We start from the raw sequence: 23727 nt of genomic DNA on the forward strand, positions 1-23727 counted from the left end.
CTCTCGGCAATCCTTACCATATACCGAACTGACAAACTCTCCAACTGAACCACTAACATCAACCAAATAACTTATATCTCATACCCACCAATCTAAAATAAGTTCAAGTTCAAGTATGTACCATCTTCAAAATACACGTAAATCAGGGCATTTCCACTCCAAGTACTCTCGCTTCTCCGAAGAAATTTCACCTCCTCCATAAGACATACCGGCTTCTAATAGACGACCAATTTCATTGACAATGGTATTTTGCAAGACATAAGTAAAAGTCACTTCTAACCTTAAAATAAGCTCAAACAAAAAAAAATAAAAATTAGTTCAACTACATTTGAACTTACCCAATCACAGTGAGGTGGTCTATATAGGGTAATGTAAGGAGGGGGATCACAAGGGTTAAAGTTCACAAGGTAAAGATGACTTATCGCATTATATGATATAAGTTGTATAGTGGTAAGTTCAAAGTTTGAGGTTCACCATAGATTTTTAGAGATGGATTGAAAGGAGTTTCTGAAGGGGAGAAGGTAGTAGTTCTTAAAGTTCATAACTTGTTTGTTTGAAAGAATGAAAGACTTGGATTAAAAGCAATGTAAAGAACTTGGTTCAATGGGAAAACATTGAGTAGAGATTGCAAGAACAAGGACTTGAATAACAAACTTAGATTGAAAACTTGTATTGAAGAACAAACTTGGATTGAAACTTAAACAACAAACTTGAATTGAAAAGTTGTATTGAATAACAAAAGTAAATAAAGCAATAAAAATTTGAAAATGTAAAGGACTTGAAATTAAAATCTATCCTAGTCCTACATGACCATAGATTAAGTCTAGGTGCCCTCTCTCCTCCTACTTTTTGGCTATTATACTCCTACTTTTACAATAAATGATTTGCCCTCTCCCTCTACAATCAAGACACCTCAATATGTTGCTTTTTACTTTCCATTTACGCTTTTGCTTTTGCTCTCTATCTTCTTGAGCAAGCTAGGTTTTGAGCAAGTCTTCTTTTATGATAAGGCCATCCATCTCTAGTTTTCTGAGTTAAGGACATGACTTTCAGTCATCTGGTTATAAGTCCTTGACCTTTGACATTTGACTTTTTCAGCAATTTTTCATAGCAGCTTGAGTCTTTATAAGAAACATTAATAAAGCTCATTTTGGCGCTAAAATGCATCTTTTATGATAAGTGGTTTGAAATGGCCTCTAACCTTCAAAATACAGTAAAAACTATAAGTTATCTATTTATTATGCGTAAGAAGGACTGTAATGTAGTAATGTAAAAGTAATAAAATGCACATTTGGGAGCTGATCATTATATCACTCCAAGTACGTATCCACACCAAACCTGCAATTAAATAGATTAATAAATTAAAGGCAAAGCCATAAGCAGAAAGCAAGCATATACTTGACAAAATGACAACTTGAGAACTACAGTTTAATTTATCCGCACCATTAATTCATTCTATCATCCGCCTACATAATGCACATATATATATGCTAGTGTTATATCTATATATGTTGTTTGTTAATCCATGGATAAGCTCTAACATCATTAAGATTCAAATGAACACCAAAAAAAAGGTGAATCTAAAATGCCCAATTCAATAATTGGAGAGAACTACATACGCTAGTGTTTCGTCCAAAGTCTGCAACTCCCAATATGAACTATTATCTAGATGAGGTGCAAGTCTAGGCTTATTTCTCAAGAGCTAACTTTCAAACTAATAACACCATTCAGATGGCTACAATTATATGCTAATGGTGTGACTATACCAGGCACTGACTTTCATTCAAACACCATTCAGATAGAATCGATGATGTACTTACCAAATTTGTCGTATGAAAATATAAAATGCTCCCACAACAGTGTAGATGCCAATCTATTGCCCTGTACTAGCAATTTAAAAATACATGTAAGCACTTGTAAATGTGTTTGATTTTTCTATGAAACCTTTGTTAAAAATGTTCAGTAGCAAGCAAAGAAGAATTGTAAATGTTTGAAAAGTGAGAATAATATTTTGTTTTTATTTTTACCCCAATAAAAGAGAAGACGTCAACCATGTCAACAATACATCAAACGTGAACATTTTAAGTTGATCAATCAAAACTGCAGATTACTTGATAAACATTTATTTAAGAAATGAAGAAGAAGAATAAAAGAGAATCGGTGAGCTTTTACCGCTAATGATTGTATAAAGAGAGTCTACTATCGATCACGTATTTGATGACCACCTTTTTCTGCTAATGGAAAATTAAATCAATCCATAATCGAGATTTGATGCAAGCTAGCCAGTGAAAAGTAAAATGAAAACCACATCCAGCCCTACGTTTTTCCTCAAACCACATCCACACCACTACAAATAGAATTCAAATTGTTCTATTGTGTATATAGATCTCAGATTAAAACAAAACAATAAGCTGGAAAAAAAATATCAACAAATCAGGAATTAAGTCTAGCAGGGTATTAAACTAGTGCAAAACGGGATTATGCAGATACAATATGAAACAACAAAACCTCACACGCCATAGCTAGTAGCGATGAATGCTAGGTCAGTATTCTAAAGAGATGTCATTTTCCCACAAAAAAACTCATTGCACTGAAAAACTTGAACTCAATCATAAAAAAAAAAATAGAACACCCATTGCACATCATTAATATTCTTTTCTTTTCGCTAAATTATACTAGTATTGCCTATATATTGTGAGCATTTGACAAAACAAAACTGTATGGTATTATATTGTATTAATGTATCTCATCAGTATTTGACAATAGATGTATACATAAGTTGGGAAAGTAATGGGGACCAAATATTGGGCGAATGGGAGTGACATTACTTAAAGTAATTCAAGTGATACAGTGCTCCTCTTTTTGCCGCTTTAGGAAAAAGTTTGGTTTGACAAAATAAACTCATCTTCTCATCTTCATCTTTCACTCCATTTTAGGTAAAACCCTCCACTGTTCACAGTGAGAGTTCCGAAATTGGGGTGACTATTTCCTTCTCTTGAGTGTGTTTCTCAGCTGACTTACAAAGTGACTTTTGAAGTCTTACTTTGCCACTCTCGTTTCTCTCAAGCTCCAACTTTCAGATAAAATCCTTCACTGGGCAACAGTGCAAGTTCTGAAACTTAGGGAGCCATTTCCTGCTTCTATGGTATAATCCTACACTGACTCACAGTGTTAGTTCTAGGAAGTTTGGGAATTGAGGCATTGGATATCTTTTCTCTCAACTCTCATGTTTCATTCCTTTGTTGGGTAAAATCCTACATTGCTCTACAGTGTAAGTTCCACAAAGGTTTTAACATGGATCTCTATGAGTTTGAGAACCCAAGTAATCATAGCAAGGAAACACCGCACCAAGATGAGAAATCAATCATAAATGACAAAAGTGATGTTGACTCCGGGAAAAATGCTGCTGAATCACAAAAAGGTATTACGAAAATCTCTTATGTGGATGCTGCAAAACAAAATGTGAGACAGCAGGTTGAATTTCAAGAACTTCCTACTCTAGAAAAAATGGGAGAGTACCCAGCCACAACAATACTTGAAAAAGCCTACGAAAAAGGATTGCTTTATTGTAAGCATTGTCTGGTGGGAAGAATTGACCTTCAAAAAGTAACATTAGATAGAGTTCGGGCAATTGCATCACAAACTTGGAATCCAATAGGTGAATGGCTCATTACGCCTATTGGAAAAGGTTTTCTGTTCTTAAGATTTTTGAATGCTGGGGATCTTAACAGGGTCTGGGCAAAAGGGTCTTGGGACTTTGATAAAATTCCTATGAGAATCAGCCAATGGACTCCAAATTTCAATCCGGACAGCCAAAGACAATCTCATGGATTGGTGTGGATTCGATTACCTAGCCTTGGCCAGGAATATTGGGAACCTGAATCTCTAATGTCCATTGCTCGTGGAGTGGACGGTATGCAAATCGACGAGAAAACACTCAACAGAGAGTATGGATACTGTGCAAATATTTTGGTGGATGTGGACCTTTCGGAACCGATACCAGATCAAATTTATGTCAGGGCAAAGAATATCTCCTTCTGGCAAATGATGGAGGTGGGTAAGCTCCCGAAAATGTGCACGCACTGTAAAATTGTGGGGCACTTGGTTACGGAATGCAGAAAACTCAAGAGTGATATGCAAAATAACAAGGCTAAGAACAAAGAAAATGAGGTAGTAGTGGATGCAACCCCTTCCCTTGATGACTTGGGAGAAAAAAAAATTAGAAGATAGGGAAGGAGAAGGAACACAGGTGAAACAAGTAAACAAGGGGAAACCATTTGGAGAGCAAAAGTCACAGAAAAATCTAAAGATGTTTGCGTCCATAATCGGTTTGAAGGGCTGGAAGTGGATGAGATCCACAATATTGAGGACCAAGATCATCAAGTAGCTGGTCAGGATGATATTCAGGAAGTTATTGCTGGGGATGAGAGTCTGACTCAAAATATAGTTTTGGATGTAAACTCAGATAAGCAACAAGATGCTCCAGTCCATGACACTGCTCCAGTCCATGAAACTGCCTCGACCTTTCTGGAAAAAGGAACCGAAAGAAATGAATCTGACAAGGTTGTTGAGGTAGAAGAGGGATTGCAAAAAGAACAAATAGATGTGATGGATACACCAACAAATTCAAGAGAGGAGAATTTATTCATCTCTCACACTGGGGACAGCTCAATATCTCGAATTCATACCACTCCAGTTGGAATAGTTATTGCGGACTCTGAAGCAGAACAAGTTCTTCATCTCTTAGTGAAAAAGAAGCAGGTGCGAGACTTGGAGGATAAACCTCCAGATGACACTTCTCCACAATCCTAGAGATGGGCAGATGAGGCTGATGATGAAACTGACGACCCAGTCATTTCAAAAAAAGGTAATTCCAAACCACAATGGTAGTTGCAGAACAAAGATTTACCCTCCACCAGGTCCAGATCCCGATCTAGGACTGGAAGTAGGGCAGAATAAGGTGTCCTCCACCATCCCCAATAATAAACTCCCTCTGTTCACAATGAGGTGCATATTTTGGAATATAAGAGGTATAGCCAATGAACGATCTCAGATCAGGCTATCCAAACTTATCAACAAATGGGATCCATATATCGTGGGTATAGCAGAACCAAAGATACAACCCAAAGATATTCCCATCAGTTTTTTCCACACATTGGGAATGAGCACTGCTTTTTTCTCAAATCCTGGAACTGATCCCAATCGAGTTCCCAATATCTGGCTCATATGGAAAGCATCGCTGCCCAGTCCTAATATGGTTTATTTTTCAAATCAGCACAATACAGTGGAGATTGAAAATGTACTCATTACCATTGTTCATGCGCACTGTATAGCTATTCAAAGAAGGCAGCTATGGCTAGAACTATCCAATATTAATCCGCTTAATCTACCGTGGATGATTATGGGAGACTTCAATGCCTACTTGAACATCTCTGAAAAGAAAGGAGGTAATAATCCGTCTACATCAGCCATGAATGACTTCAGGAACTTCATAAGTAACAATCAGATGATGGAAGTTCCAAGCAGTGGATATCAGCTCACTTGGTGGAATAAACAAGTAAGGAGGTTCAAAATTCTGGGCAAGATTGATAGAATGTTATGTAATGTAGGTTGGGGTTTAAATTTCCTGGTTGGAAATACCAAGTTCATAGCAGAATTTGCTCTGACCATTCTCCGCTACTGGGGGGCAATCTTATCATTCCGCATCCCAAGAACAGGCCCTTTAAGTTCTTTAATATGTGGTGTGCTCACCCTACTTTCAGGGATACTGTTTTTGAAAGCTGGCAGATACCACTTCTGGAAAATTCCATCTTTATTCTTACGCAGAAACTGAAAAGGTTGAAGGGTGTTTTGAAGAAGTGGAATACAGACACTTTTGGCAATATCAAAGTCAAAGTGGAGGAGGAAACAAAGAAATTGGAACAGATGCAAGAACAATTTGAGAAGGGAAATGTGACAGAGGAATCCACTATGCACATGGTAGATCAAGAAAACCAAGTGGAGCTTCTGTTACAGCAGGAGCAAATGTTCTGGAAGAAGAAATCAAGAACAAAATGGGACAATGACAATGACAGGAGTACAAAGTTCTTTCATGCTATAGCAAATAGAAACAGAAGTAAGGCATTGATTACAGAAATGAAGAATGATGAGGGCATCACCTTAGATACCAAGATGAAATTGGGAAGCATATAGTCAAGCACTACTCTGACAAATTCGAGAAGGTGGACCATATCATCGACTGGGAACTCATTCATAATATGCCTCAAGAGATGGTATCGGAGGATAATGATTTTCTAACCACTATCCCTTCCGCAGAGGAAGTGAAAGCGGCAATATTTCATCTGAACCCAAACAACTCTCCGGGACCAGATGGATTCTCAGGGTATTTCTTTCATCACTGCTGGGACACTGTAGGGCATGACCTAGCACGAGCGATTAGATATTTCTTCATTAAATCTAGATTGCCCCTTCGCTTCAATGCCAACTTCATAGTTCTTATCCATAAAGAGAAAAATGCCAATCAACTGGGGAAATTTTGCCCAATATGTCTCTCAAACTTCATCTTTAAGGTAATCACCAAGATTCTTGCTACAAGGCTGAGTCCTATCGCAGAAAGAATTATCAACAAGGAACAATATGACTTCATTCCCAATAGAAATTCCCAACAAGCCATTGGACTAGCTTCGGAGCTAGTGAATGAACTACAAACTCTCAGGTATGGTGGAAGTATGGCTATCAAACTAGACATTTCTCAAGCCTTTGACACTATGGACTGGAACTTCCTTTGGGCAGTGCTGCAGCATGTGGGATTCAAGGAAAGTTGGATCAGATGGTTACATGCAATCTTTCATAGTAATACAATGTCAATCATGCTTAACGGAGGTCCGCAGGGATATTTCTCAGCAGAGAGAGGACTGAAACAAGGCGATCCTCTTTCCCCTATATTATTTGCTCTAGCGGAGGATTGTCTAAGCCGAAGCATCAACAGATTGGTTCTTGATAAGAAAATTCAACACATGGTGATAAACTCCAAATATTGTAGTCCTTCCCATTTAATGTTCGCAGATGATATTTTCCTTTTCTGCAATGCTAACATGCGGAGCATTAAACAGCTTGTCAAACTTCTCCAGGACACTTCGGGGGAACTCATAAACAAGGAGAAGTGTAAGCTATTTCTTAGTCCAATGAATACCAGGCGAAAGCTCTCGATTTAGGAGGCTATGGGCATAAAAGAGGGCATGCTACCAGAAAAATATCTCGGGGTCCATTAATTATGGGCAGAGTGACTAAAGCTGCGCTAGCGCCATTAGTTGACAAGATCAGAAACAGAGCTGCTGGATGGGCGGGCAAAATGTTATTTTTCCAAGGGAGAGTAGTATTGGCGCGACATGTTCTTAATAGCATACCAGTCCACAACATGGCGATCTACAAATGGCCAACATCAGTGATAAAAGAATGCGAGACCATTATCAGGAATTTTATCTGGAGTGGCAATCCTGCAGATACAAAATCTTTTACGGTATCTTGGGAAAAATCATGTAAACCTCTGGAGGAAGGAGGATTGGGTTTGAGGAGGCTTAAAGGCATCAATCTCTCAATGCTCATGAAGCAAGCATGGAGTGTGCTAACGGAGGAGAGTGACTGGGCAGTCTTTATGAGAGGAAAATATACTAACAGATCAGGAACATGGAAGGATTATAAGACTTCGACAGTCTGGAAGGGAATAAGCTGGGCTCTCAAAGAAATGACTAACCTACATGGATGGGTGGTGGGAAATGGTTTCTCAGTAAACGTTTGGAGAGAGAACTGGCTTCATCACAAACCGATTTGCGATTTTTTTCAGGAGGAGAGGAGAGGCATCAGGAAATTCCAAGGCAGACTTCATGAGTTCATCCAAGGCAATCGGTGGGTGTTTTCCAGCAACATTTCACAGGTGTTGCAATTAATTGGTATCGATCTCAACTTGTTGCAACTACCGGATTCTTCAAAAGAGGATGAGCGAATTTGGTTATCAGACGGCAAAGGTAAATTTTCAGTTGCAGCAGCGCATGAAGATATCAGAAGAAAAGCGACTAAGCATAAGGGATGTCAATTCATCTGTAGCTCGAAAATCTTACCCAAGACACAGGGCATAGCATGGAAATTACTTCGGGGGGCTTCGAGAACAGATGATAGGTTGAAAAAAAGGAAGACGCAATTGGCCTCTCGATGTTGTGTGTAGGAAGGAAGAAGAGAGTCTCGATCATATCCTCTACCAATGTGATTTGGCTAAGAGAGTATGGAACCATGCTAGACATATTTTCAGCATCCAATCAAATATCGACTCCTTCAATGATATAATGTAACAGGGGAAGCACCACAGCTCTTTGATTTTAGACATGTGGAAAGCCTGCTCAATGACAAGTCTGGTAAGCTTATGGAAGAACAGGAATAAGGTTCTCTATGATCAGAAGACATCTAGTTTCTCTAACATTTGTTTCCTGACTAGAAGAGCCATCATCATAGCATACCATAAATCATCAGGTTCCATGAACAACTCGATGACAGATGTGAAAACCCTTCACATATTTAATCTCCAGCACAAGCTTAGAAGTGCCCCCAAAATTTTGGAATGCTACTGGCTTCTTCCACCGCCAGGCATTATAAAAATAAATGTTGATGGAAGTTCTAGGGGAAATCCAGGCATGGCAGATTGGGGAGTGATTCTCCGGGATCATATGGGGCATATTTTGGGTGCCGCAGCAGGAGGACTTGGGATAACAACAAACTATATGGCAGAAACCTTTGCTATTATAGAAGGGATTCAGAGAGCATTGGATCGAGACTGGAGATATATATGGGTGGAATCAGATTTATCCTCAGTGGTTCAAACATTCCAGAAGGATAAAGTGCATTGGAGAGTAAGATCAAAATGGAAGCAACAAAGAGAGAAAGCAACATGGATCAATATATCAGCTACATGAAGAGAAACAAATTCAGGAGAGGACAGTTGTGTGAGACATGGTGCTGCTTTACAAAATGGAGAAAGTAAATGGTGGGATAATAAGCCTCCATTTGTGAGGAACTTGGAAAACCATTTTACTACTTATTTCCGATTCATAAGCTAAATTTTGGATGTAATAGGTGGGTTCACATATGATGAAACCCATACTATACAGGTCTCACACTTCATATTCTTTTTTCTTGTAACCTTTTAAATTTTTTGAATCAATTACCTTTTAGCGAAAAAATTAATGTATCTCATCCAACTCCTCACACTGCAATGTGAGCAAATTGACCTACTTCTCATATTATTATTTTTTTGTTTTCTTGAGAAAAACTAACTTTTTAATTTAATTTGACAGACTTCTCATATAAAATTGTCCATTCATAACTTCTCCTCACACATTTGACTGAAAATCAAACTTACAAATATTATAAATATAACTAAATTGGGTATTAGTTAAAACTGAACAAAATCACCGGCATAACAGTTGAAAGAAACAATTTACCTCAATGTGCCAACAACCACGCGACCCAAGTAAAACAAGTAAAACAACGTAATTATTACAACCTTCAATCAATGAATTTGATACACTTCAAAATTTCAATTGTCCATTTCACATTAGTACTCAGTGCACCCAAAAAAAAACACTATATACTGTTAGGGTTTTAATGGAGAAGAGGAACCTAAAATTGGAGAAAAATAAAAGAGATAGATTATGAAGGTGCGGTTCTAGCCTAGTTGGTAAAACCTTTGGGTGATGATATTAGAGGTCTAGATTCGAACCCTGCTACACACAATTGAGTTACTGATCTCTTTAAAAACAGGCTTACCCACACGTTTTGTGAGTGCCTTCTAGCTTAGTTGGTAAAACCTTTAGGTGATGATACCAGAGGTCTGGGGTTCAAACCCCGTTACACACTATTGAGTTACTGATCTCTTTAAAAACAGGTTTTCCCACAATTTTTTTTTTTTTTTTTTGTAAGTGTCTTCTAGCTCAGTTGGTAAAACCTTTGGGTGATGATACCAGAGGTCTGGGGGTTCAAACCCCGTACACACTATTGAGTTACTGATATCTTTAAAAATAGGTTTGCCCACACATTTTAGCAGGTGCCGACTAGCAAAGTCGGTAAAACCTTTGGGTGATGATACCAGAAGTCTAGGGCTCGAACCGCATCAAAGAGTTACTTATCTCATTTATAACAGACTTACCAATCCAAAAAAAAAGGTGCGGTTACAAGTTGGGTTAGTTGGGTTTTTTTGTTTCTTGGAGAATATGAAATCCAAAAAAAAAGGTGCGGTTACAAGTTGGGTTAGTTGGGTTTTTTTGTTTCTTGGAGAATATGATGAAGGGTGTGGGAGGAGGAAAGTGGCGTGGGTTTTTTCTGATGGAGGAAAGTGTGAAGGGAAAGTGAAGTCGGTAACCGAGTGAGAATATTGAAAAAACCAATACACTAGATCACCCGGTTAATCGGAGCATACCCTGAAATTTTCTTGTGGACTGGGCGGTTTTCTCTTAACCAAAACTGGTTCGTGGGTCGGAGCGTGCCCTCTTAGGAACTGGGGCGCGTATTTAACAGGACCCACAATCCCGTCATATAAACCAAATTTGAAATGTTGATGGTGTGGGAGACGTACGCAGCTAAGGGTTGATATGTCACAACAATATAGTTTTTGTAGGATGTTTTTATAGCACCCCTAATGTAGGATTTTTACCAATCATCAAAAGTTTAATAAGAGTCTTGGACTTCTACTAAATGTGTCATTCTATATTGGAGAATTTTGTTGTGAATTATGAAAACCGTGTTGGCCAACGATACAAATCGTACATATGTTGTATTCTCTTGATACAAAAGCCATCCAATATTCCAATGCTTACAGAGTTCTCAGAGGCACACGGCACGCTGTGAAATGATTATTTGGCACTAAGAGACATTCACAAATCACAATTGACTATTTAATTCAAGACTTTAGATCAATCTACAACGCGTTCAGAAATTGCTCGCCTCTATCCAAAGAAGAATCTCAGATTTTATAAAACAAAATGTCAGTCAAAATAAAATAAATGATTAGAGACTTTACTTCACACCGTTGAGCAAAATAAGAAGCAGGTGAAAAGCCCTGACCCTTGTACAATGACTACAGAGATCAAAATCCAAAAATTTAGTTCACTCCACTGGTGGAGTGGAGTGAAAAAGGAAATACACTGAAGAGAGGCTAACCATACCGAGCTTCCTGCTTCAACCGAATTTGAAGCCACCAGGTGGAGGGGGTTTGTCAGATTCAAAGTTAAAGCCTTGTGGTGTGCCATCTACACCATCTTGAAAATTCTGTTCTTCCTCTTCATCCTCAAGCCAGTACTTCTCCAGTAACTTCACAGCCTTTTCATAGATCTCATTGTTGTCATGGCTCTGCAGATTTTCTATCTTATCTAATCCCCCACAGTCGTCAACCATCTGTGCAAATTTGTTCACCCCACCACTTTCACCCATCTCCTTATCAGTTTCGCCCACCTTCAGAATGTTCTCAAGGCCCTCAAGGCACACTGTCACAATCCTTGGATCTGGGCAGACCAGAAGATCACAGACTGGCTTGATGCAACCTTGGTTTGCCAAATATCTGTAACATATTGACAGTTAAAAATTAGGAGTCTACTTAAGTAGCACCAAAGTGGTATTAATAGGACCAGATGCATCACCACCAGCATAACATCAGCAGTAAGTGTTCAGTGTTCACCGAAACTTAAAAAAGGGATTGCAAGGTTCAGTTGTCAGAACCTTGGCAACCCAAAAGATAGTGTTAGATGGTGGAGTGGTGAAGTCAGGGCTAAAAGAAACAATCTTCTTTTTGGCATTTCTAGACAAAGGTCCATGGATTAAAGAGAAAAAAATAAACAGGACGCAAGCATCAACAAACCAACCCATACCAAATGACTCGCCTTCCAGACCAGCCTGTACCTTGCTTGAAACATTGGAATCCAGAAAGTTTATGCAACAAATGATTAAGATCATGCATTGAGGTAACACACTTGGTTTAGGAAGCTTCCCAGGTGTATAATGTGGTAAGTTCATGGCCATCGCGGGGTATGGAACCAATATATGATTTGGGGTCTATTTGTTTATAAGTTGTGGATGGGAGAGGAAAAGGTGAACCATTCCCTTCTTTTGCATTCCTTTCCCAACATACTTGCACATGCTTAAAATCTTCATCAGATGGACCTTCAGTACTACCTTATAATATGTCAACAAACACGGTCATGTGGATATCGAAAAACCTGAGTAATTTTCTACTATAAAGACAAAAAAGATTGTGTAAAGTTACACTAGCCTCTGACCTTCAATACTACCATATAATATGTCAACAAACAAGGTTATGTGGATCTCTAAGAACCTGAGTATTTTTATATTATAAAAACAACTAGAATTTGATGGGAGTGATAAACAAGTATTAAACATAAAGATATAAAGGGAAAAACTAAGTATATACAGTAATGGAGTGGAACCCTATAGGACTCCATTGTGAACGACTTGTAGAATCAGAAAAGGAGAATATAACTTGGTTATTCATCATACTCCCTAAATGATAGGCTATAATAGTGAAACCCTGAAGGTGAAATCCTTATGCTACCCATGTTCTCTATTTTATTAATATTGCACCCAAGTTCAAGTACACAAACTTGTTTATATTCTCTACAAACAAAAAAGATTGTATACAGTTCACTTGTCGCACAAGAGATGGGTATCAATTCTATTCAGACATGAACTAAACCAATGGGGAAAAGTATAGAAAATAGAGGAGCAGAACGTACTGAATCTGTTCACGGGATCCACCAGAGGTGGCATTTGAGAGAGCCCAGGCAGCCTCTTTTTTTATGTCAAACTCTGCATGCTGTAGTAGTTGTACTAGAGGCAAGATAATGTTGGCATCAATAGCAGCCTGAATCAAAGGAGAAAAGTATCAAAATTGAGTTCTTCCACATAGATAGAATGAGATAAACCCATGACGAGAGCATATTCCAGTCCTTAGAGTCCTTTGACTATGAAAAATATGTCCCTCTTCAACTGAGATATATTCATATATACGCTGAATCCCTGGTTGAAAGAAAACAGGGATTCTAATCTCGTACAGGACCAAAGCAAGTTGTTATAACCAGATAATCCTAGTTTCTTCTGAAAAATTATCACTCGTGTGAAGATGAAGACCAGGACAACCTGAACTAGGCAGCTACCACAAAAAACCGCCACAGGTTAACAGTTACCACCATATATCATACACAACAATGCCTGAACCATGTTGGCAAAGCATGACAGGATCACCTTTACATCCCACAAAGTAGTAAGAAATGAACTTCGAATGACATCACATTAAAAACCTTTTCCTTTGTGATTGGATAACCGTAATGATGGCCTTACATGCCAATAACATACGCTTCGGCCATCTTTGTGTGATGTGATCATATTACTCTGGTAGAGTTACAAGGAATAGAACAAGGATTGAGGCTAGCAAGCAGTAGGAGTATCAAGAAGGTGAGAGCACAAACTGATTCACAAAATGTAGTATCCTTTGTCACAAAGGGAAACTACCCATGGCAGGCCAAGCACAGGATGGGAAGAATTAGAAGATACATTGAACAGATGGAAGTTTTCACTTTGAAGCATATATATAGGGAAGCTAATAGGCTGGCAGATAATTTAGCTTCTAACATCCCTTCTGTTAGTTTTGTTGAAATTGTACCAAGTTCTTTTTCTGAAGATAAAAGGAAAATAGTCTATGAGGATGTAATAGGCACAAAGTATCTGAGAATGTAATCAAGCTTTTCTATTAATGAAAAGGGGTAGGGGACCTCTCTAACAACCTCGCTTATCCATCAAAAAAAAAGTGACAGACAATCCCTAGAATCTGTTTCAAATATCACTTCACAGCACCATATACAAATTTAAAGGGCAAAACACAAATAAAGCAGAGATAGTTTACCTGTATCTGACCTTTATTCCCAGCTGTAATATTTGAGATTGTCCAACATGCCTCTTTCTTGATGCTCTTTTTATAAAGTTGTGTGAGAAGTTGATAGAGACAAGGGAGCACTTGATTGTCAATCACAAACTGGAGAAACGATCCACAGGTTATACACTGACTGTGAGAAAAAATATATATAGATGTTGTACTAACATAAAATATGCAAAATTAAGACAATAGGACAAAATGTGTACAAAAATTTTAAGAACCACCTAATCTGAAATCATGATGTAAGACACATTGTCGCAAATTCTAAATAACGGGAAAAAAGGACATCAAAGGAGCCACCCACTAATAACCAAAAGTTTGTCACTTTATGTGGGTATGCTACTAAGTACAAAGACGCTTCAAAAAGCTAAGAAAAATGAAGATTGAGAAACACAAATAATACAAATAAGGTGAGTCCAATAAATATGATAACATTCATATAAGTGCAACCATGCCTCATTCCAATGGAGTTAACAAGTATCAAAACTGACACCAAACACCAAATGTCCATTCCAATGGGGGTGCTAGAAGGGTCCTAAATTTGGCTGGTGTAATATACCCAGCCAAATTTGTGGCCTTGTCGAGCAGCTGCTAAAAATAAGTTCCCGGCAGCACAATTTCTGCTGTCTGTGCGTTAAATTATGTCGTCTGTATTGTTCACTATTACTTGTTACTGTTCAATGGACTTGCTCTGATAGGCAGAAATTCTTCGTCCGTCCACCAATTCCACAAAATGCTAAAAAAAGGCCCATTGGACTGGTTTTTCATGTTTTGGCATGCCAAATTTGGCTGGCAAGCTAAAATGTCTAAAAATCGTATGTGGCACCCTTTTAGCAGCTTCCCATCAGACTTGCTCTTAGATGTGCCTGAACGAACATACTATTCAATGATCATCTCTCTTTTTTGGATGGTGGTCGTGTTTGTCGTATTTTGGGGTGTTAATGTAAGACTGTGTGATAGCTCATCTAAAAGAATCTATCTTTAACCAAGAATCAATCAAAGTAATATTAATAAAACCAAAAGTGTTTTCTCACAAACCTAAGCCGGCCTCATATAGGCACCCTAAACAAGTTCCAAATAAAAGACTAAACTATCCTTTGTGTTAATCACAAGGTCCACAGCTTATTGAAACTAAATCATAAGAAATAAAAGAAAGAGTACTTGTGCATGCAACAAGGGCAAGCACCTAAACCAGTTAGACTAGACACGATCATGTGAGGTCTGTAGAATGCATCTACTAGAACCTTTACTGCATCAGGGTACCAGCAGATTAGGACTCCGCGATCTGAGGTCTGTAGAATGAAAATTATATGGTAGATGCTTTTGAATCCCATCAACTGGATTACTATTTTATTAACGGACTCAAAGATTCAAAAAATTAATAAATTTTGAATCCCACCAACTGGATTACTATTTTATTAACGGACTCAAAGATTCAAAAAATTAATAAATCCTGCTTCGGATGATCCGCGCTATCTATAACAGAATAAGTTCCAACCTTTCCAACACCTTCCTTCCAATGCGGCTCTCATAGAGATGAGAGTTAGAAACTGATTTCTGATGAAATTAACCTACTCTTTTTTCAGCGTGGTATCAAAAGTTTGGTAAGATTCACCGAGTGAAACAATAACCAGGTGTGAGAATAACAGGTAAGCTCGAAGGCTGCTCCCGTCCCTATCAGGGGAGATGCCAACCATCTCTCCTTTCGACGAACACATAAAACATCTATATCAGCACACCCGGTGGGACTCGAACCCACAATCACCTGATTAGAACTCAACAAGGCGTATAACCTCACAAAGAATCTGCTCATCCATCAAACGTGGATTTCAAATTCAAAAACATTTCAAAGTAATCCACATTGCCATAAGCCTAGTTTGCATTGAAAGATATAAATATGTATTTATGTATCCAACCCGACAAAAACTTTTTGGGAATATGGTGTATTGATGCCAATAGGCAGAGAATAGTATTTTTAGTTTTCAGAAATAAGAAATGTTAGAGTTCGGGGGAGGAAATGTCCCAACTACCCCTTAGAACGCTAACAAGAAATAACAATTATAATCATAAGAACAAGAAGAATGTTTGAAAACAAATTATACCATTTTGGATTATAGAATTAATTACATATTAATGTAGATCTTACTGGCAGAAGCTTCAGTTTAATTGAATCTGCACTTTAATTGAAACACAATTAAAAGACGACCTAAAAATCACTCTTTTATTGAATCTCTCAATCACAAATCACACACATAAGCACAACTACTAAAACCCTAACTACAAGCCCGTTATTTAAGGTAAACCTAGAAAGCATAAACCAATAGGGACACGACATATGTCTAACTAACTAATGGAATCGAACCATGGGCTTGGACTCAACTAAGGGGCTCACGCCCATAACATGTAGAGGGAACATAGGCGCACACCTATGACACTGACAGACTCGACTAATGTTCTACATCACTCTCCCCAACCGAAAAAATTCGTCATCGAATTTCTAATCAACAAAAACTTCAGGTAAAGAGAACCACGTCCACAAGCTTTAGGAAATCGACTAATACCCCAGCTGAAAGGAATCCGACCATGAATTTTTCCTTTGTAGTAGCTTCCCTGGCTTAAAATCAGTAACCCACAACATGCTCTTGCACACAGATTATGAAAACAATAACCAAAAGATGCACCAAAAAATTTCGGTACCAATGGCTCATCTTGAAAGTTTGTAACTTCACCAACATATGTGATTTTCTTTAAGGAAATCCAAATTTGCAATCGTGCTTTTTTGAAAAACAAATCACTTCATTTGTCAAACTGAGTCACAAAATTTTCCCAAATCAGATCTTCGTACTTATCAAAAAGAGACTCATCTTCACACTTATCAAAGATTGGTAGAACGCCCAATAGGGGGGCTTCAACACCTGCCGGCAGCCGAGCGGTGCCATCATTGAGGGGTACACCCTCACGTTCCTCATTGAGAGGAGGTTCCCTGTTAGTGTTATCTTTCATGTCAACTCTGTTCTCTCCATTGTTTTCTGGATCTGTAAGCGCAAAAGGGTTCAGAAGAGGGACTGAACCATCAACCTGAGAAGCATCATCAGTACTAGCCACTGAACCATTATTCTGTGGTGGTGGAGGTAGTTGTTGCACCTCTCTTTGGACTGGAAACTTTGCTTCCATCAGGTTCTGGAACATATGTGTCATGTTCTTCATGCTTTCTTCTAAACGAGACATGCGAGTATCCATGGATGGAGGATGACCTCGAGTTACTTTGTGATTCATCATAACAACACAAAAAAAATTGACTTTTCAAGAAAAAAAAAAAAAAAAAATCATTGAGCGATTCGCGGGGAAATAGTGCCGCGATGAGCGGTGTTCGGTGAACGATGCGAGTGAATAGTAACCCCTAGAATTAATATGCTCCGATACCAAATAATGTAGATCTTACTGGCGGAAACTTCAGTTTAATAGAATCTACACTTTAATTGAAACACAATTAAAAGACGACCTAAAAATCACTCTTTTATTGAATCTCTTAATCACAAATCACACACATAAACACAACTACTAAAACCTTAACTACAAGCCCGTTATTTAAAGTAAACTTAGAAAGCATAAACCAATATGAACACAACATGTGTCCAACTAACTAATGGACTCGAACCATGGGCTTGGACTCAACTAAGGGGCTCACGCCCATAACACGTAAAGGGAATATAGGCGCACGCCTATGACACTAACAGACTCGACTAATGTTTTACATCACATATTGTTTGGTTGAACATGGATCTTGAAGGGGATCATTGCCACCATCATCAAGTGTTTCAAAAGATTTTGAGGTATTAGAGATTACTAGGTTGAAGAAATGAATTAAATCTATTATCCTCAAAACATACCGCTTTTCCTATTTATTTATTTTTTCCAAATAAATTATATTTCATTCCCAATAAAATTGTTGCAAGCAAGATAGCTAACACTTAGCAAGATACTAAGAATAACTAACTTCATTCTCACATGATTCCCAAATAGAAAAATTACAAAACTTGAGCATCCAAATTACAAATAAAATCAAAGAATCTCAATAAAGATGGCGACGTTCCTCAACCAATCACACAAAAGTCCTTCATATCCACCAAAATCTCATACATTCCATTTTCCTTGTTCTCAAATTTTCTTCGATTTGCGTGGCAACCATATCCCCTACACTACTACGTTAGAGATATGTTCCTCTAGCCACTCGGCTCTTGGAGAAAGAGCCTCCATGAAGATATTTCAACGAAAGATATCGCTATGAAACAAAGAGCCTCTCTAGTCTCATCCCGGACTCGCCGAGCCACTGATAAAGAACTAGTTGGTGGTCCACATCCTCTTCCACCTTCTAACAATGTGAGTAAGTATTAAATATATGCAATATCCATACCACTTTCATTTAGTCCGTCCATGATTTTAAAGCTCCTAAGATACGCTATCCAAGAAAAGAATGTCACTCAAAAGCCAAAATGGGATAGAATTAACTCATATCTTCTTACGAGGAAAGTTAGCAATGACTTCATTCTCCTCTAGCACCTCTTGCGCCTTTTGATTTCATTATGGCAAGCACACCATATAGAGATATCACTAAAAACACCGTCCTCTTGTCCTATTTCCAGTTTCTCCCATCAACCTCCCCAAACCCCTCTTCTTCTTGATAAGTAACCAAAAACAAATCGGCAAAGATATCCAAATCCCAATCATTAAGGTTTCTTCTAAAAGCCACATCCCAGACCACTCCATCCATTCCTCAAGTCATATAGTCCGCCACTTTAGCATCCATGTTAGCCGCTATAAAATAGATATTTGGGTCAGGTCACTAAGTGCCATTTCGCCCACCCATACATCTTTCCAAAACGAGATAGTATTGCCTTCCCCAGGTTGAAAAATTATGCCATTACTGAATTGATAACATTCCTAGTTATACCTTTCCACAAAATGATCCCTTATGTCCCTCTTGTAATTTTAGGTTTCCACTTATTTTCTTCCTCACCATACTTTCCAACAATCAATTTCACAAATGCTCCATATACTCCCCATACCTCCACAACCATATAGACAAAAGTGAATCATTCATGGATTTGACATATTTGCAACCTAACCCTCCTTCCACTTTATCAAGACAAAAAACCTTCTCCTTTGTGCCATAGAACAAAAGGAAAATGGGGTGCAAAACATGGTAGGGAAAGTCAGGGTGCTTCTATTCGATTTGGCACGTGCTACACAATTGTTTAGGGGTGTAAACTTTATTGACTTCCTGTGCAATTGGGATGGGCTAGTGAGATGAGCAAGCTATTGTATGGGGAACTTGAGGAGTTTGAGTGTGGTCGAGTACTCCTTATTACTTGAACCCATAAATATTTGTAATCCTTTAAGTGAATTTTACTGTTTAAAGTGAATTTTTTTGCAAAATCTTCTACTTTGTGGCAAGCATTAGTCACAATTCACTAGTTCCACGTACTTCCGTAAAGATCTACAACATGAACAAAGAACTAAACCAATGTTACCTCTCTGTCTGTACTTGTCTTATATTGAAGAGAGGAAGTAGTAACTTCCATCTTACGGGAGTACGATTCCTATGTTCAACCTGCCGGCCTGTCCAAATTCCACTGTCAAGGGGACGACGTACTCAAGCTTCCAAACTGAACATGACCTACAGCATCAAACTCTTTTCCGATATCAACCTGGGATGTTCAGTAATCACACTTCCAAAATGATGAGCCTTCCCCAACACTAAAGACATTGCGGCAAGCATTTATTCACCCATACAAGAGACCCAAGCCAAATGTACTCTAATCATCCCTCAGGGACTAGCTGTGGTTCAGACTCATGTGCTTTGGTCATGACATTCCCCAGTAAAATATAGTCATCAACATAGTTTTAAATATCTCTGCAAGCCTTCCACATTCCACGTGATATGCCAACAACACTCACTTCTAAGATATTTTATTTATTTTAGATAAAACACCTTAATAATATCTCTGTACAAAAATCTACAACCACTTTGTGTGCCTTCTGCAGTTTTCAGGTTCAACTTACAAACCCACAAGATGCTTTTAAATTTCCAGAAACCTTACATAATAGTTATTCTTTTTATTTCTAAAAACAAATTAAATAATCTGCTTCTGAAAAATCCTTTTGGGATCCCATTCCATGATATTGGACCATCTTCTGCGATACCGTGCGATTTAACAGCACGTATTACGAAGGTCACATCCAAATGGTAACCAGTGCTAGCAAATTATTTACACTCTCAGCATATTAATATTGAATAACATTTATTTAGTAGTCTTATATTAAGAGAATGGAGACCTAGTTAAAAAAAATGATCACAATCTACGTGTTTAAGAAAATGTCCAACTCATGCTAGACGGTACCTGAGTCTGAGCATCATCACCAGTAACAATGTTTCCGATCGTACGGAGAGCGGGAACAAGAACAGTGGATGATTGATGGCTGCGAAATAATAAATCCTGTTAGCTATAATAATCTGACAGAGGAAACCTATAGAGATAAACAGACTGCAAAATTGCGGTATTGAAATCTGTGCACGAGTCATTGTCATAAGTTGGACTTACTCCATAGCAGCATTTACTTTTCAGCATCATGCTACGAAAAGAAAGTATAGATATACATGAGCAACTTTAAGTAGACTCCAAAAAAACTCCACCACCAAAAGAGACCTAACAAGATGAATTGAGGCTGATTTTTGGTGAAGATAATGTTCCCACGATCACCCCCACAAAAATCAGCTTAACTGAATATGTCTAACCTTGTCAAAAGTTACTTTAAAATTACAGTACCTAGATCCTTGGAGAAATTCAAAACATCCCAAACACTTTTTGACAAGGTTTGACATGTTAAAGTGCCCAGATTTTTTATGAGTATGATTTCTATTGTATTGTGGGGAGATCATCTTCACCAAAAATCAACCTCAAACTCATTGTTTTTAGTGGCGGAGTTGTTTTGAAGTTCTTTTAAGTGGAGTCTAGGTAACATCTCCCATATATATGATTCTAGGAGGAAATAACACAAAATACCTTTACTTCATTCTACTTTAATCGAGTCAGTAAGATGCGGTATAGAAATACTTGTGATACTTTTATGTGACTAAAATAAAAGATCACGTCCTCTGTACACCTTTAAACTAACAAATAAAGAAAGCTGGTCTTCCAGAACTTAAGATAACAAACACAATAAATGCACACCTTTTGCAGTAGTATAACTGGTGCCACACTTTATATATAGCCATAAATATGTTAATTCTTTGCCAGGGGCCAGGGCTAACAATGCTATGATTGTTATCATTACAAATAACAAGCTTTCTATATGTATTAGTTCAAAAGGAAGGTAGGTTGAAAGAAATAATGAATACAAGAAAAAATAAAAATTGTACATCCAATACAAACCAACTCATCAACTGAATACTAATCAAATAATTGAGAATCGAGAAACAAAAAACAAAAGCAAAGTTGTGGCATGACTGAGACTAATCCAAGAGTCTGGATGTGAATTCTTACAGGAGAAGCTCCACGAGTCGTGGACAGACACCTGCCTCAATAACAGCTTGGATTTTGTCATTATTGCCGTCAGTAAGATAAGACAGAGCCCAGCAAGCATCTGCGAGAACCTCTTCATCACTTGAATGGATAAGGAGTTGAAGAGCTGGTAATGCAAGTCTCACTTGAATAAATAAGATCGCATCTATGTTTGAGACCACCATTAAAATGTTACCCATCAAACAAAGAAAATTCGACAAAGAAAAGTGAGGATCAGGAGAAAGAAGATTCATTCTATTTTTTTTCCATAAAACTTACAAAACCAGAGCGATAGAGAGGGAGATTGAGTGATCTGTAAGTCTGTAACCGCCATTACTGTTCAATACAATAACTTCATTTTATTTCATCTTAAACTTCGATTCAATCTCAATCAAACCTAAATTCAATATCAATCACATTGATCTTAACGAGTTTCCTTTGCACACTACATTGGTGCCGTCCGTGGATCAAAGACAAGAAAAGTTTTTCTTTTCTTTTTCTTTGAGATTGAATCCGTTTTAGACATTTGTGGTAAAGAGTAATCGTTCGTGTTCAAGGAAATTCTGTGAGATCAGTGGAGTATTCATCTTCTTTTCATAATGCCTCCAAAGCGTGCTATAACAAGTAAGGCAGTAGCAGCAAATGAAGAAAGTACTTCTCAATTGACATCTAAAAATGAGGAACGAAGAACAAGACGTTCAGTAAGTAGATTATTGGAGGAAGTAGAAGAGGTACATGAGGAAGAGATTTCTTTGCAAGTCTTGCTAAAGAAGTTTAAGGAGCTGGAAAAACAAAACAAGGCTGTGATAGCAGAAAACAAAGCAGTGAAGGAAGAGAACAAGAGGCATGTAGTGGAAGATTTATATGAGAAAGATGGGGCTGAGTCGAGTTCGGGCACTCCAGTAGCGAGGAAGAGCCATCTTGAGGAAGTGAGGAAAAGCCATCTCGAAGAGGTACAGTCAGTGGCAAAAACGACACCAAAGGTGATACAAAAGGAAGAAGTAAAACAAACACCCCAGCCGTGCAAGAAATGATGCAGAGACAATTCGGAGATCAGTTGTTGGAGAAAGTATCAGCCTCGGTTCGTAAATTAGCTGATGACGTAGGTCAAAACCCTCTGAAAAAGAAGATAGAAAGGGTGTCATTACCCCCAAAATTCTAAAATTCTAAAATCACTCAATATGATGGGATTACAAACCCAATGGACCATCTTTTCAGCTACCGACACTAGTTCTCGATATATTATGGAACTGAGTTTGGGATTCGGTGCTATGTCGATCTTTTTCTTTAAGCTTAAAAGGTAAAGCACTTAAATGGTTATGTACGATACCTGAAGGGACCATTTCTTGCTTTTCGTGTGATTGAGGAGAAATTCCTCACGAATTATAGTCATCAAAGGGTAAAACCAAAGCAGGTATCGGTTTTATTTCAATTGAAGCAAGGAAAGAAGGAATCATTGAAAGATTTTTTGTCCTGATTCAAGGCTGAAACTCAATCAGTGGAGAAGCTTGACGAGTCTGAGATGACGGCTATCATGGCTTTCCAAACGGGTTTGGTCCTAAGATCAGATATGCACAAATATCTCTTGTGCAAGGAAGTTAAAAGTTGGAGGAACTGTATGACAAAGCTGACAGAGATATTCGGGTGGAAGAAAGGATACAAGTAGCCACGGTGCAAACTGTACTGCAAGTATCGGAGTCAGGAAAGAAAGACAGGGATAATCGAGATCGACATGAGAGTCGGGACTCCTCAAGATCATACAACAAAAGACCTCAGGAGAATTATACAAGTCAGGATAATCAACCGCAGCAAAGAAGGAGGTATGAAAGAACACTAGAAGAAGAGTTTGATCCCAAAAAATTTATCGCCATCAATACCACACCTGAAGATATTTTAAGGAGGATGGCAAAAGAAGATTTTGTAATATGGCCAAAATACACTATCAAGGAAATAAAAAGCAGGCCTTATTTCCACTTTCATAAAGTCGAGAATCATGAGACAAACAGATGTTTGCAATTGTTGAAAGAAATTGATAGATTGATGAAAGAGGGCAAGTTGGGAGAGTTTAGGGCTGATGTCAGACCCGAGGTGATTGCTACCATACATGAAAAACCCCTTGGTGTAATCAATATAATCTATAAAGGGGAGATACCTCAGAAGAAAATTATTCGAGACAAA

The 23727-nt window shown here is 38.1% G+C and overlaps 2 protein-coding genes and 1 non-coding gene across 6 annotated transcripts; 1 reads left to right on the forward strand and 2 right to left on the reverse strand.

Annotated features, from left to right (window-relative positions):
* The first annotated feature begins 3294 nt into the window (after positions 1–3294).
* LOC147516291 (uncharacterized) lies at positions 3295–6192 on the forward strand. The gene is made up of 4 exons (XM_086593209.1): positions 3295–4057; positions 4337–4761; positions 4868–5643; positions 5763–6192. The coding sequence occupies exons 1-4, from the start codon at positions 3295–3297 to the stop codon at positions 6190–6192; spliced, it is 2394 nt and encodes a 797-aa protein (XP_086449335.1).
* Positions 6193–10994: 4802 nt separating this feature from the next.
* LOC147516292 (importin subunit alpha-4-like) lies at positions 10995–23102 on the reverse strand. 4 transcript variants are annotated; one of them, XM_086588951.1, is made up of 6 exons: positions 22880–23102; positions 21532–22666; positions 20389–20467; positions 13958–14086; positions 12792–12919; positions 10995–11602 (listed from the first exon to the last, which is right to left on the reverse strand). In XM_086588951.1, the coding sequence occupies exons 2-6, from the start codon at positions 21801–21803 to the stop codon at positions 11224–11226; spliced, it is 987 nt and encodes a 328-aa protein (XP_086445077.1). In that variant the 5' UTR covers positions 21804–22666; positions 22880–23102; the 3' UTR covers positions 10995–11223. The 4 variants fall into 4 exon arrangements, with proteins under 4 accessions (XP_086445077.1, XP_086445079.1, XP_086445076.1 ...); XM_086588953.1 differs by lacking the exons at positions 21532–22666; positions 22880–23102 and adding exons at positions 20590–20620; positions 21052–21073; XM_086588950.1 differs by lacking the exon at positions 22880–23102 and having other exon boundaries at positions 21532–22819.
* Positions 15581–15703, reverse strand: LOC147516293 (U6atac minor spliceosomal RNA). Its single transcript, XR_015214665.1, has one exon. It is a non-coding gene; the product is annotated as a U6atac minor spliceosomal RNA (small nuclear RNA).
* Positions 23103–23727: the final 625 nt, after the last annotated feature.

The sequence above is a fragment of the Coptis chinensis genome, chromosome 2 (assembly GCF_015680905.1).
Source record: "Coptis chinensis isolate HL-2020 chromosome 2, ASM1568090v1, whole genome shotgun sequence".
Taxonomy (NCBI): domain Eukaryota; kingdom Viridiplantae; phylum Streptophyta; class Magnoliopsida; order Ranunculales; family Ranunculaceae; genus Coptis; species Coptis chinensis.